The sequence below is a fragment of the Hyla sarda genome, chromosome 6, assembly GCF_029499605.1.
Source record: "Hyla sarda isolate aHylSar1 chromosome 6, aHylSar1.hap1, whole genome shotgun sequence".
NCBI classification, from domain to species: Eukaryota; Metazoa; Chordata; class Amphibia; order Anura; family Hylidae; genus Hyla; species Hyla sarda.
Window position 1 is genome coordinate 278,524,198 of NC_079194.1, and position 15,456 is coordinate 278,539,653.

Genomic DNA, 15,456 nt, shown 5'->3' on the forward strand with positions numbered 1-15,456 from the left:
GGTTGAAGACCACTGGTATAGGAGGTAGTACTAACGTGTCCCTGCCGCTCCGGATCCGTCACCGCTCATCACCGCTGCCCTGGATGTCACCCTCCACCGCTGTCACCGCGTCCCCGGGGTGTCCCTGTCGCTCGGGAACGTCTCTGCTGGCCGGTATCCTCGCTCTCCGTCGCCGCCATGACGTCGCTACGCACGCCGCTACGCATGCCGCTCCTATTGGATGACGGGACGGCGTGCGCGATGACGTGATGACGACGAGGGAGAGCACCGGCCAGGGATCCCGGCACGGAGCAGACACCGAGGAGGCAGGTAAGGTCCCTCCTGGTGTCCTGTAAGCTGTTCGGGATGCCACGATTTCCCCGCGGTGGTCCCGAACAGCCCGACTGAACAGCCGGGTTAGTATTATTTTCGCTTCAGACGCAGCTTTGAACGCCACATCTGAAGGGTTAATACAGGGCATCACCGCGATCGGTGATGTACTGTATTAGCCGCGGGTCCCGGCCGTTGATGGCCGCAGGGACCGCCGTGATAGGTGTGTGTATTCGCCGTATAAGACGCACCAACTTTTCCCGCCCAGTTTTGGGGAAGAAAAAGTGTCTTATACGGAGAAAAATACGGTACTTATTAGAATATAGATCCCCATATGAAAAAATCACCATATTACATATTGTAAATCAATGTTTTATTACTGGATCTGTAAAAAAAAATACAATTAATGATTTCTAATGTATAGAATTCATTTTCATTTTATACTAGTAGTAGCCTGTTAGAATGCGGAGTATAATATTGAACATTTTTACATCTTGAATAAGATTTGTATCAGAATGCTTTGCTGCTGAAAACCAGTTGCCTTTGTGTGATCGTTGTTTTGGTGGCAACATGGATTTCTGCAAGCAAATGAGTTGGACGGCTATGGAAATTTTTCCTATGAATCTGCCTATAATAAAGCACTTTATGACCTGTTATAGCTTCCATGTTGTTAACTAGAGATGAGTGAACTTACAGTAAATTTGATTCGTCACGAACTTCTCGGCTCGGCAGTTGATGACTTATCCTGCATAAATTAGTTCAGCCTTCAGGTGCTCCGGAGGGCTGGAAAAGGTGGATACATTTCTAGGAAAGAGTCTCCTAGGACTGTATCCACCTTTTCCAGCCCACGGGAGCACCTGAAAGCTGAACTAATTTATGCAGGATAAGTCATCAACTGCCGAGCCGAGAAGTTCGTGACAAATCGAATTTACTGTAAGTTCGCTCATCTCTATTGTTTACAAACTCTGGTGCAATAGTTGTTATTTATATAGCAAAACATATTCGGGAAGGAGCCCCTTCCTTCCTCTAGGCATGTCTCCTCTCTCCACTTTTGGGATTGAAAGGGTCAATAGACCACAGTGGGGAGGATATTGTAGTGGGTTTACACTGCGGTTCTTTCACAGTTTCCTTTTTTTTTTTTTCAAAAAAATATTGTGTGAGCTAAAAAAAAAAGTATTCATTATTACTTATTTTTTTTATAATGCAAGGCACGTTATGGCATAGAGCATCATCAATTTTTAGCATCTGTTAACAAACGTTTTTCCCATAAAATGTATGCGTGAAACCGACAGCAATAACAGTGTGAATGCACCCTAACTTAAAGAAGCAGTGTGTGATTTTTTTTTTTATCCGCTTATATTGTGCAGCTTGGGATAGTATTGGAGACTACTGTAGAGGTTCTTGTGCTTACCAGTTTTAGCTGATGTAGCATGCATGGGTTTGCAGCCATACTGATTGCTATTCCCTACTGAAATTATTTCCTAATCCTCGCTACAGTTCTCATGAATCCATTGCCTTTGCACTTTGTCATATAATTAGGCAGTTTTGATGAATGGTCTTACTCAAGGTGCTAAATATTTTTGGGGGGGGGGGGGCGAAATATCTGGTCCGTGAGCAAGCAGGACTGATTTTATCATTTTGTAGTTAACAAGAAGTCAGCTGATCCAGGATTGACTTATTGCTCTGACACATTAAATTAGTACTCTTGCGATAAGTAGCTGATATCACGGGGGGGGGATTGGTAAGATCGCTACCGGTAGACGACACGTGCTCCTCACTAAGAGCACCGGGGTCCCATCCTAGATACCGCAAGCGGTCTAACCGATGCGGCCCTCTGCGATCTCCAGGGCGGGACCCCGGTGTTCTTAGTAACATAGTTTATAAGGTTGAAAAAAGACCAGAGTCCATCAAGTTCAACCTATAATCCTATTGAGTCCCTACTGAGTTGATCCAGAGGAAGGCAAAAAACCCTCATACTAGATGTAAAAATTCCTTCCCGACTCCAAATATGGCATCAGAATAAATCCCTGGATCAACCCTCTGTCCCTATAAATCTAGTATACATAATCAGTAATGTTATTACTCTCCAAAAATGCATCCAGACCCCTTTTGAACTCTTTTACAGAGTTCACCATGACCACCTCCTCCGGGAGAGAATTCCACAGTCTCACTGCTCTTACAGTAAAGAACTCCTATTTGTGCTGGTGTAGAAACCTTCTTTCCTCTAGATGTAGAGGATGCCCCCTTGTTATAGATACAGTCCTGGGTATAAATAGATCATGGGAGAGATCTCTGTACTGCCCCCTGATATATTTATATAAAGTTATTAGGTTGCCCCTAAGCCTTTTGTTTTCTTAACTAAATAACCCTAATTCTGATAATCTTTCTGGGTACTGTAGTCCTCCCATTCCCCGTATTACCCTGGTTTCCCATCTTTGAACCCTCTCCAGCTCCACTATATCTTTCTTGTACACTGGTGGCCAGTACTGTACACAGTATTCTATGTGTGGTCTGACTAGTGATTTGTACAGATGGTAGAATTATTTCCTTGTCGTGGGCATCTATGCCCCTATTGATGCACTCCATGATTTTATTTGCCTTGGCAGCAGCTGCCCGACACTGGTCACTACAGCTAAATTTACTATTAACTAAGACTCCTAAGTCCTTTTCCATGTCAGTCGTCCCAAGTGTACTCCCATTTAATGCATAATACCAGCCTGGATTATTCTTCCCCATGTGCATTACCTTACATGTATCAGTGTTGAACCTCATCTACCACTTCCCAGCCCAAACCTCCAACCTATCCAGATCCATTTGTAACAATGCACTGTCCTCTATTGTGTTCTCTGCTTTACAGAGTTTAGTATCATCTGCAAAGATTGCTACTTTACTATTCAGCCCCTGAACAAGGTCATTAATGAATATATTAAATAGGACAGGACCCAAGACGGACCCCTGTGGTACCCCACTAGTAACAGTCACCCAATCAGAATAAGTACCATTAATAACCACCCTCTGTTTCCTATCACTGAGCCAGTTACTTACCCACTTGCACACATTCTCCCCCTGCCCAATCCCTCTCATTGTATGCACCAACCTTTTATTGGTACCGTATCAAATGCTTTGAAAAATTAAGATATACAACATCCAGCAATTCCCCCTGGTCCAGTCTGGAGCTCACCTCCTCATAAAAGCTGATCAGGTTAGTTTGACAGGACCGATCCCTCATAAAGCCATGCTGATATGGAGTCATACATTTATTTTTATCAAGATATTCCAAAATAGCATTTCTTAAAAAACCCTCAAACAATTTACATACAACGGAGGTTAAACTAACAGGTCTATACTTCCCGGGGTCACCTTTTGACCCCTTTTTAAATATTGGCACCACATTTGCCATGGGCCAGTCCTGGGGAACAGACCCTGTCACTATAGAGTCCTTGAGGGGGGTGAATGCCATCTGGGCCTGGTGATTTGTCTATTTAGATTTTTTGTTGGCGGCACTGTACTTCTTCCTGGGTTAGACAGGTGACCTGTACTGGGGAGTTTACCTTATCTCGCTGTATTTTACCTGGCATTTAGTTTTCCTCTATGAATACAGTGGAGAAGAATTTGTTTAATATATTTGCTTTTTCCTGATCCCCGTCTATAATTTCTTCCTCATCATTTTTTAATGGGCCTACACTTTCAATTCTAACCTTTTTGCTATTTATATAGGTTAAGAACTTTTTGGGGTTAGTTTTACTCTCTTTGGCAATGAGTCTTTCTGTGTCTACTTTTGCGTTTTTTATCAGTTCTTTTACATATTCTAGATATTTCTCTATAATTTTTTAACCCCTTCCCGCTATAGGACGTATGCATACATCCAAGCATCCGACACGTTCGCGCATTTGGACGTATGCATACGCCCCAGCGATCTCCAGCGCTGCCGCAGGCAGCGCAGGAGATCAGCGACGGGACCTGGCTGTTAATCACAGCCGGAGTCCCACCGCAGCTGCCGGAGCCGCGATCACGCCGGTCCCGGCAGCATTAACCCCCTAGATGCCGTGATCAATCCTGATAACGGCATCTATGGTGTTGACAGGGGGAGCGCTCTCCCCGTGTTCACCGACGGTGGCGCCGCGATACGATCGCGGGTCGCCGTTGGTTGCTATGGCAGCAGGAGGTCAGATCATGACCTCCTGTCTGCCTGCTACGAAAGCCTGTGAGATCCAGCCAGATGCTGGATCGCACAGGCTGTAGTGTGTGCAGCTCATCAGGTCATACTGTGCTAAAATAAAAAAAATGCCCCTTTCCCAATAAAAGCCCTGTATTATCACCAAAAAAGATCAAAAACACAAATCAGATACATAATAGGTATTGCCACATCCGTAATGATGTGTACTATAAAACTATAATGTAAATTATCCCGCATGGTGAATGCTAAAAAATTTGCCAATTTTGGTACAAATAGCGGAATAAAAAAGATAAAAAGGAAGCACGTAGCACAGAAATGATATCAATAAAAAGTACAGCTCATCCCACAAAAAATAAGCCCTTACTCAATGGCGTCGGACGGAAAAAAAAAGTTACGGCTGTTGGAAAATGAATGGCAGAAAAAGAATTTTGCTCAGAAAAGGAAAAAGAACATAGAAAGTGATATACAATGGGTATCGCCATAATCGCACTGACCAACAGAATAAATATCACTTTTAGCTCACAGTGTACACCATAAAAAAAAAAGTTTTTCACAAAAAATTCAGCATATGTCAACAAAAAAGCACCACTTATATAAAGTACAATATGTCACGAAAAAACAATCTCTGAATCGCTCCACTCAGAAAAAGTGTTCTAAAGTTATTGCCATTTAAAGAGATACATGTAGTTTTCCTCTATGAATACAGTGGAGAAGAATTTGTTTAATATATTTGCTTTTTCCTGATCCCCGTCTATAATTTCTTCCTCATCATTTTTTAATGGGCCTACACTTTCAATTCTAACCTTTTTGCTATTTATATAGGTTAAGAACTTTTTGGGGTTAGTTTTACTCTCTTTGGCAATGAGTCTTTCTGTGTCTACTTTTGCGTTTTTTATCAGTTCTTTTACATATTCTAGATATTTCTCTATAACTTTTTAACCCCTTCCCGCTATAGGACGTATGCATACATCCAAGCATCCGACACGTTCGCGCATTTGGACGTATGCATACGCCCCAGCGATCTCCAGCGCTGCCGCAGGCAGCGCAAGAGATCAGCGACGGGACCTGGCTGTTAATCACAGCCGGAGTCCCGCCGCAGCTGCCGGAGCCGCGATCACGCCGGTCCCGGCAGCATTAACCCCCTAGATGCCGTGATCAATCCTGATAACGGCATCTATGGTGTTGACCGGGGGAGCGCTCTCCCCGTGTTCACCGACGGTGGCGCCGCGATACGATCGCCGTTGGTTGCTATGGCAGCAGGAGGTCAGATCATGACCTCCTGTCTGCCTGCTACGAAAGCCTGTGAGATCCAGCCAGATGCTGGATCGCACAGGCTGTAGTGTGTGCAGCTCATCAGGTCATACTGTGCTAAAATAAAAAAAATGCCCCTTTCCCAATAAAAGCCCTGTATTATCACCAAAAAAGATCAAAAACACAAATCATATACATAATAGGTATTGCCACATCCGTAATGATGTGTACTATAAAACTATAATGTAAATTATCCCGCATGGTGAATGGCGTAAGAAAAATTGCCAATTTTGGTTCAAATAGCGGAATAAAAAAGATAAAAAGGAAGCACGTAGCACAAAAATGATATCAATAAAAAGTACAGCTCATCCCACAAAAAATAAGCCCTTACTCAATGGCGTCGGACGGAAAAAAAAAGTTACGGCTGTTGGAAAATGAATGGCAGAAAAAGAATTTTGCTCAGAAAAGGAAAAAGAACATAGAAAGTGATATACAATGGGTATCGCCATAATCGCACTGACCAACAGAATAAATATCACTTTTAGCGCACAGTGTACACCATAAAAAAAAAAGTTTTTCACAAAAAATTCAGCATATGTCAACAAAAAAGCACCACTTATATAAAGTACAATATGTCACGAAAAAACAATCTCTGAATCGCTCCACTCAGAAAAAGTGTTCTAAAGTTATTGCCATTTAAAGAGATACATGTAGTTTTCCTCTATGAATACAGTGGAGAAGAATTTGTTTAATATATTTGCTTTTTCCTGATCCCCGTCTATAATTTCTTCCTCATCATTTTTTAATGGGCCTACACTTTCAATTCTAACCTTTTTGCTATTTATATAGGTTAAGAACTTTTTGGGGTTAGTTTTACTCTCTTTGGCAATGAGTCTTTCTGTGTCTACTTTTGCGTTTTTTATCAGTTCTTTTACATATTCTAGATATTTCTCTATAACTTTTTAACCCCTTCCCGCTATAGGACGTATGCATACATCCAAGCATCCGACACGTTCGCGCATTTGGACGTATGCATACGCCCCAGCGATCTCCAGCGCTGCCGCAGGCAGCGCAAGAGATCAGCGACGGGACCTGGCTGTTAATCACAGCCGGAGTCCCGCCGCAGCTGCCGGAGCCGCGATCACGCCGGTCCCGGCAGCATTAACACCCTAGATGCCGTGATCAATCCTGATAACGGCATCTATGGTGTTGACCGGGGGAGCGCTCTCCCCGTGTTCACCGACGGTGGCGCCGCGATACGATCGCCGTTGGTTGCTATGGCAGCAGGAGGTCAGATCATGACCTCCTGTCTGCCTGCTACGAAAGCCTGTGAGATCCAGCCAGATGCTGGATCGCACAGGCTGTAGTGTGTGCAGCTCATCAGGTCATACTGTGCTAAAATAAAAAAAATGCCCCTTTCCCAATAAAAGCCCTGTATTATCACCAAAAAAGATCAAAAACACAAATCATATACATAATAGGTATTGCCACATCCGTAATGATGTGTACTATAAAACTATAATGTAAATTATCCCGCATGGTGAATGCCGTAAGAAAAATTGCCAATTTTGGTTCAAATAGCGGAATAAAAAAGATAAAAAGGAAGCACGTAGCACAAAAATGATATCAATAAAAAGTACAGCTCATCCCACAAAAAATAAGCCCTTACTCAATGGCGTCGGACGGAAAAAAAAAGTTACGGCTGTTGGAAAATGAATGGCAGAAAAAGAATTTTGCTCAGAAAAGGAAAAAGAACATAGAAAGTGATATACAATGGGTATCGCCATAATCGCACTGACCAACAGAATAAATATCACTTTTAGCGCACAGTGTACACCATAAAAAAAAAAGTTTTTCACAAAAAATTCAGCATATGTCAACAAAAAAGCACCACTTATATAAAGTACAATATGTCACGAAAAAACAATCTCTGAATCGCTCCACTCAGAAAAAGTGTTCTAAAGTTATTGCCATTTAAAGAGATACATGTAGTTTTCCTCTATGAATACAGTGGAGAAGAATTTGTTTAATATATTTGCTTTTTCCTGATCCCCGTCTATAATTTCTTCCTCATCATTTTTTAATGGGCCTACACTTTCAATTCTAACCTTTTTGCTATTTATATAGGTTAAGAACTTTTTGGGGTTAGTTTTACTCTCTTTGGCAATGAGTCTTTCTGTGTCTACTTTTGCGTTTTTTATCAGTTCTTTTACATATTCTAGATATTTCTCTATAACTTTTTAACCCCTTCCCGCTATAGGACGTATGCATACATCCAAGCATCCGACACGTTCGCGCATTTGGACGTATGCATACGCCCCAGCGATCTCCAGCGCTGCCGCAGGCAGCGCAAGAGATCAGCGACGGGACCTGGCTGTTAATCACAGCCGGAGTCCCGCCGCAGCTGCCGGAGCCGCGATCACGCCGGTCCCGGCAGCATTAACCCCCTAGATGCCGTGATCAATCCTGATAACGGCATCTATGGTGTTGACCGGGGGAGCGCTCTCCCCGTGTTCACCGACGGTGGCGCCGCGATACGATCGCCGTTGGTTGCTATGGCAGCAGGAGGTCAGATCATGACCTCCTGTCTGCCTGCTACGAAAGCCTGTGAGATCCAGCCAGATGCTGGATCGCACAGGCTGTAGTGTGTGCAGCTCATCAGGTCATACTGTGCTAAAATAAAAAAAATGCCCCTTTCCCAATAAAAGCCCTGTATTATCACCAAAAAAGATCAAAAACACAAATCATATACATAATAGGTATTGCCACATCCGTAATGATGTGTACTATAAAACTATAATGTAAATTATCCCGCATGGTGAATGCCGTAAGAAAAATTGCCAATTTTGGTTCAAATAGCGGAATAAAAAAGATAAAAAGGAAGCACGTAGCACAAAAATGATATCAATAAAAAGTACAGCTCATCCCACAAAAAATAAGCCCTTACTCAATGGCGTCGGACGGAAAAAAAAAGTTACGGCTGTTGGGAAATGAATGGCAGAAAAAGAATTTTGCTCAGAAAAGGAAAAAGAACATAGAAAGTGATATACAATGGGTATCGCCATAATCGCACTGACCAACAGAATAAATATCACTTTTAGCGCACAGTGTACACCATAAAAAAAAAAGTTTTTCACAAAAAATTCAGCATATGTCAACAAAAAAGCACCACTTATATAAAGTACAATATGTCACGAAAAAACAATCTCCGAATCGCTCCGCTCAGAAAAAGTGTTCTAAAGTTATTGCCATTTAAAGAGATACAAGTCAAATAAAAAAAAAAAAGAGCCTGATCATAGAGGTAAAAAATGGGTCCGTCCTTAAAGGACATCTGCAGCGTTACAAACACTTATCCCCTATCCTCAAGATAAGGGATAAGTGTTTGATCGCGGGGGGTCCGATTGCTGGGGCCCCCGGCAATCTCCTGTACAGGGCCGCGGCTCTCCCGTGCAGGGGGCGTGCCAGCCGCAGCATGACGTTGCAGCCGGCACGCCTCCTCCATACACCTCTATGGGAGAGGCGGGGAGGCAGCATTCGTGCCTCCCCGCATCCCCCATAGAACTGTATGGGGACGGGGAGGAGACGGGGCATCACCGTCGACCTCTAGGTCGACGCTACACGCCTTAGCGCTCACCATGAGCGCTTATGGCGGCACCCCGTTAGGGAGATCGGGGGGGGGGGGTTCCCAGCGGTCGGACCCCCCGCGATCAAACACTTATCCCCTATCCTGTGGATAGTGGATAAGTGTCATACCGCTGCAGTTGTCCTTTAAGGGGTTAATGCTTCTTCACTGCCATCCTGTTTTAGTAGTTTAAATGCTTTACTTTTGTCATTTATTGCCCCCTTAACATTTTTATTCCTCCACATTGGTTTTCTTCTATTCCTGACCCTTTTATTCCCATAAGGTAAATACATCTTACAGTGAGAATTTAAGATATTTTTAAAAGTCTCCCATTTAGTGTCAGTATTCTTGTTTTTTAGGACAATATCCCAATTTATATTGTTAAGGGCTTCTCTGAGTTGATCAAACTTTGCCTTCCTAAAGTTAATTGTTTTTGTGGCCCCTCGAGAGATTCCCTTATTGCAGGGAGTGGTAGATGGCACATGCTCCATTCATTTCTAAGGGAGCGCTGTGGATGCCTTAGAGCTGTACTCAGGTCTTTCCGGTGCTCCCACAGTAATACATGGAGCATGTGACAGCTGCCGCAAACGCTCCTTACTGAGCACTGGGTCCCGTCCCGGTGATCGCGAGAGGCCCCAGCGGTCGAACCCCCTGCAATCACCTACTTATCCCCTTTACTGTGGATAGGATATAGGTTAATTTTCACCAGAGATCTCCTTTAAGCACTGTAATCAAATGTGGATCAGACGGCTGATCATGTGACACAGTTACAATAATGATTAGCATGGATGCAGCTGTGCTGGAATAAAACAGATGGTTCTGCAGGACTAGTGATGGTGAATGTGCATGGGCAAAAATAAAAAAAACATGGCATTCTTCTTTAAAAGAGAGCCATTAGATTTCCATCCTGAGTAACAGACATATTATAGGGCTAAACATTATGATATCAATTTAAATGAATAGGTTATATAAGTATTCTTCTTAAAAGAGTGTATATTTTTTTAGTCAATGTACTTAATATGTCTTTGTTGCTGCTTATGCAAATATTGAAACACGTGACTGAGGGCGGTTTTCCTGTCTCAGGTTTAAATATTCACTGCAGCCTCATGCTTCAGGTTAGATAATGAGTAAGGACTATTAAGCCAGAAACCCGTCGATTTAGACTTCTTCTCCCTGTAATCCCTGTGCTCCCTGAGTGCTGGCTACAGTTATTTCATACGACATATTTGGGATTCAAGCCATGTACAGTAAATCAGAGCAGGTGAGCAGATTTCATTTACTTAGTTTTGCCTAAATCTTACCTCGACATTTCAATCCTTTCTTATATATTCCAAGTATCTGAAAGAGAAAAGTTTAATAATAAAATATAACTGGATTCACACCACTATTAATAAACTTCTAAAAAAAAAAATATAATTCAAGGTGAGAATTTCCATGCTAGCATTACTTATAAATAGTAAAAATGATCACATATAGCCAAAACTCTGAGGAATTCACTGGTACCCCCCCGCCCCCCCCCCCCCCCCCCCCCCAGGGCAACCAATTAGATTGCTTCTTTAAAGGGGTACGCTGGTTGAAAAAAAAAATTCATATTACTTCCATTAAAAAAAATCTTAATCATTCCATTACTTATCAGCTGCTGCATGCTACAGAAGAAGTTCAGTTGTTCTTTTCTGTCTGACCACAGTGCTCTCTGCTGACACCTCTGTCCATGTCAGGAACTGTCCGGAGCAGGATAGGTTTGCTATGGGGATTTGCTCCAGCTCTGGACAGTTCCTGACATGAACAGAGGTTTCAGCAGAGAGCACTGTGGTCAGGCTGAAAAGAACAACTCAACTTCCTCTGTAGTATACAGCAGCTGATAAGTACTGGAAGGATTAAGATTATTTTAATAGAAGTAATTTACAAATCGGTTTAACTTTCTAGCGCCAGTTGATTTAAAAATAAAAATTGTTTTCCTTCCACTGGAGTACCCCTTTAATTTTTAAAAAGGCCTTTGAAACATAAAAGAAGCAATCTGATTGGTTGGTATGGGCAACTGGTCAATTCCTCCCCAGCACAGGTATTTTTGAGCGCCCTCCTTTCCCCCTCTATAGATTTGCATTGGCTTGTCTTGCAGACACAGAAGAAACCTGAGCTGATTTTCAGAGTGGAATCCAGTCTCACAGGAGAGGAAAGAAGCTTGATAACAGGAGAAAGAAGCATTTTTGTTAAATAAGATATATCACAAAGTTTCTTATATGCACTTGAACTATTGATCTGTGCAAAGTTTGTTCAAATGACAAAGTGCCTATTTAAATTGTAAGCGGGTGGGGAAGTCATGTTTTGAACAAATAATGAACACAGAAACAAGTTTATGTAAGGGGCATACACATTTAAGGCTATGAGTGGTCCTTACTCTCAGACTTAAAGGGGTACTCCGGTGGATTTTTTTTTTTTTAATCAACTGTTGCCAGAAAGTTAAACAGATTTGTAAATTGCTTCAATTAAAAAATCTTCATTCTTCTAGTACTTATTAGCTGCTGAATACTACAGAGGAAATTCTTTTCTTTTTGGAACACAGAGCTCTCTGCTGACATCACGAGCACTGTGCTCTCTGCTGACATCTCTGTCCATTTTAGGATTTTCTTCTACTCTGGACAGTTCTTAAAATGGACAGAGATGTCAGCAGAGAGCACTGTGGTCATGATGTCAGCAGAGAGCACTGTGTTCCAAAAAGAAAATAATTTCCTCTGTATTCAGAAGCTAATAAGTACTGGAAGGATTAAGATTTTTTAATAGAAGTCATTTACAAATCTGTTTAACTTTCTGGCACCAGGTTATTTAAAAAAAAAAAAAGGTTTTCCAATGGAGTACCCCTTTAAAAAAAAGTCTGTTTTTCTGGAATTTTTGCCGTTTTTCTGCCACTTGCTTTGTTTTCTGTGTAATTTATGAAATGTTTGTCCAATATTTTTGGACATGTTTTTGTTATCCACTTTTCATGCCACCGCCAAAAAAACGAGCTGTTGCAAAACTACAACTCCCAGCATGCCAAGACAGCCAAAGGCTGTCTGGGCATGCTGGGAGTTGTAGTTTTGCAACAGCTGGAGACACACTGTTGGGAAAACACTGCTTTATGGGATGAAAAAAGCCCCTTAAGGACCAATTTTTTTTCTTTGTCATTTCCTAATAATAAACATAAAATCTACAAACATACTAAATATTCTAGGCGAAGAAGTGTTGATTTTCCTTTTTTCCCCCAAAAAAAAAAAAAATAAAAAAAAAAAAGAAGCTGTATCCTGACTGGTTGCTAAAGCCTACACTGACAAATGTATTCGTTTTGAACAGTTTTTATGCATGAGCGCCTTTGTTTGGTCAGAATACTGCTGGAGCTGGAAGGATTTTAACAACCTGTTAGGTTTCCTTTAGTGTGTTACAAATGCAGCAAACCTTCCACGTTTCAATCCTTGCTCATATGTCGAAATTTCTGAGCTGCGCTAGAACTATTGAATTGGAACATAGGATAGAACACTGCCTGCTGCCTTTCGAAGTGTTTTCTAAAGCCATTCTGCACTTAGTCATATGCTTCTGATCCATTTTTTTCTCTCCCTAAGTTGTTTCCTCAACTCACAGAGGTCTTCTGGGAAAGTTACTTCAAAATGAATGAGCATCGTCCCCTCTTTGGATATAAGGTGCTCTTAAAGGGGTAGTCCAGTGGTGAACAACTTATCCCAGGGTCTCCGGCCAGATAGCGGGTGTCGACCACTGCACGAAGCGGCGGCCGACACTCCCCCTCAATACAACTCTATGGCAGAGCCGGAGCGCTGCCTTCGGCAATCTCCGGCTCTGCCATAGCGATCTATTGAGGGGGCGTGTCGGCCGCTGCTTCGTGCAGTGGTCGACACCCGCTATCTGGCCGGAGACCCTGGCCCCCGTACAGAGAGATCGCAGGGGGCCCCAGCGGTCGGACTCCCCACAATCTCAAATTTATCCCCTATCCTTGGGATAGGGGATAAGTTTTTCACCACTGGACTACCCCTTTAAAGGAGAACTTTTTTCAAAAATGAACCTATATCCTATCCAAAAGATGGGGGTCCGACTGCTCAACAACCTCTTTAAAGGGAGTCTGTCAGTAGATTTTTGCTTCCAAAGAGGCTCACTCATCATGAACAACGCTGTGCCGTTTCAGAGAAAAAACTTGTTGGGGCTTGGGGGTTGTTGTCACGATGCCGGCTGGCGGGTAGTGGATCCTCTGTGCCAGAGAGGGATTGGCGTGGACCGTGCTAGTGGATCGGTTCTAAGTCACTACTGGTTTTCACCAGAGCCCGCCGCAAAGCGGGATGGTCTTGCTGCGGCGGTAGTGACCAGGTCGTATCCACTAGCAACGGCTCAACCTCTCTGGCTGCTGAAGATAGGCGCGGTACAAGGGAGTAGACAGAAGCAAGGTCGGACGTAGCAGAAGGTCGGGGCAGGCAGCAAGGATCGTAGTCAGGGGCAACGGCAGGAGGTCTGGAACACAGGCTAGGAACATACAAGGAACGCTTTCACTGGCACAATGGCAACAAGATCCGGCAGGGAAGTGCAGGGGAAGTGAGGTGATATAGGGAAGTGCACAGGTGAAGACACTAATTGGAATCACTGCGCCAATCAGCGGCGCAGTGGCCCTTTAAATCGCAAAGACCCGGCGCGCGCGCGCCCTAGGGAGCGGGGCCGCGCGCGCCGGGACAGGACCGAGGGAGAGCGAGTCAGGTACGGGAGCCGGGGTGCGCATCGCGAGCGGGCGCTACCCGCATCGCGAATCGCATCCCGGCTGGAAGCAGAATCGCAGCGCCCCGGGTCAGTGGATCTGACCGGAGCGCTGCAGCGGAGAGAGTGTAGCGAGCGCTCCGGGGAGGAGCGGGGACCCGGAGTGCTCGGCGTAACAGTACCCCCCCCTTGGGTCTCCCCCTCTTTTTAGGGCCTGAGAACCTGAGGAGCAGACTTTTATCTAGGATGTTGTCCTCAGGTTCCCAGGATCTCTCTTCAGGACCACAACCCTCCCAGTCCACTAGAAAAAAAATTTTCCCTCTGACCTTTTTAGAGGCTAAGATCTCTTTGACAGAGAAGATGTCCGAGGAGCCGGAAACAGGAGTGGGAGGAACAGATTTGGGAGAAAAACGGTTGAGGATGAGTGGTTTAAGAAGAGAGACGTGAAAGGCATTAGGGATACGAAGAGAAGGAGGGAGAAGAAGTTTGTAAGAGACAGGATTAATTTGACACAAAATTTTGAAAGGACCAAGATAGCGTGGTCCCAACTTGTAGCTAGGGACACGGAAGCGGACATATTTAGCGGAGAGCCATACCTTGTCTCCAGGGGAAAAAACGGGAGGAGCTCTTCTTTTCTTATCCGCGAACCTCTTCATGCGTGATGAAGCCTGTAGGAGAGAATTTTGGGTCTCTCTCCATATAATGGAAAGGTCACGAGAAATCTCATCCACAGCGGGCAGACCAGAGGGCAAGGGGGTAGGGAGGGGGGGAAGAGGGTGACGGCCGTACACCACGAAAAATGGGGATTTGGAGGAAGATTCAGAGACTCTGAAGTTATACGAGAATTCGGCCCATGGAAGGAGATCTGCCCAGTCATCCTGGCGGGAGGAAACAAAATGTCGCAAATAATCACCCAAGACTTGGTTAATTCTTTCTACTTGTCCATTGGACTGGGGATGATATGCAGAAGAAAAATTTAATTTAATCTTGAGTTGTTTACAGAGAGCCCTCCAGAATTTAGACACGAATTGGACGCCTCTATCCGAGACGATCTGCGTAGGCAATCCGTGAAGACGAAAAATGTGTACAAAAAATTGTTTAGCCAACTGAGGCGCTGAAGGAAGACCAGGAAGAGGGATGAAATGTGCCATTTTGGAGAATCGATCAACGACCACCCAAATAACAGTGTTGCCACGGGAAGGGGGTAACTCAGTAATAAAATCCATACCAATCAGAGACCAAGGCTGTTCGGGGACAGGCAGGGGATGAAGAAAACCAGCGGGCTTCTGGCGAGGAGTCTTATCCCGGGCACAGATAGTGCAGGCTCGCACAAAGTCCACAACATCCATCTCCAGAGTCGGCCACCAATAGA

At 43.9% G+C, this 15,456-nt stretch overlaps 1 protein-coding gene across 9 annotated transcripts in view; it reads right to left on the reverse strand.

Annotated features, from left to right (window-relative positions):
- Nucleotides 1-15,456, reverse strand: part of RASGRP2 (RAS guanyl releasing protein 2) — a 179,143-nt gene that overhangs the window by 12,330 nt on the left and 151,357 nt on the right. For all 9 annotated transcript variants that reach the window (XM_056527439.1, XM_056527436.1, XM_056527433.1 and 6 more), the window contains exon 14: nt 10,661-10,697. In XM_056527439.1, coding sequence (XP_056383414.1) covers nt 10,661-10,697 — 37 coding nt within the window. The remainder of the gene's footprint in view (nt 1-10,660; nt 10,698-15,456) is intronic.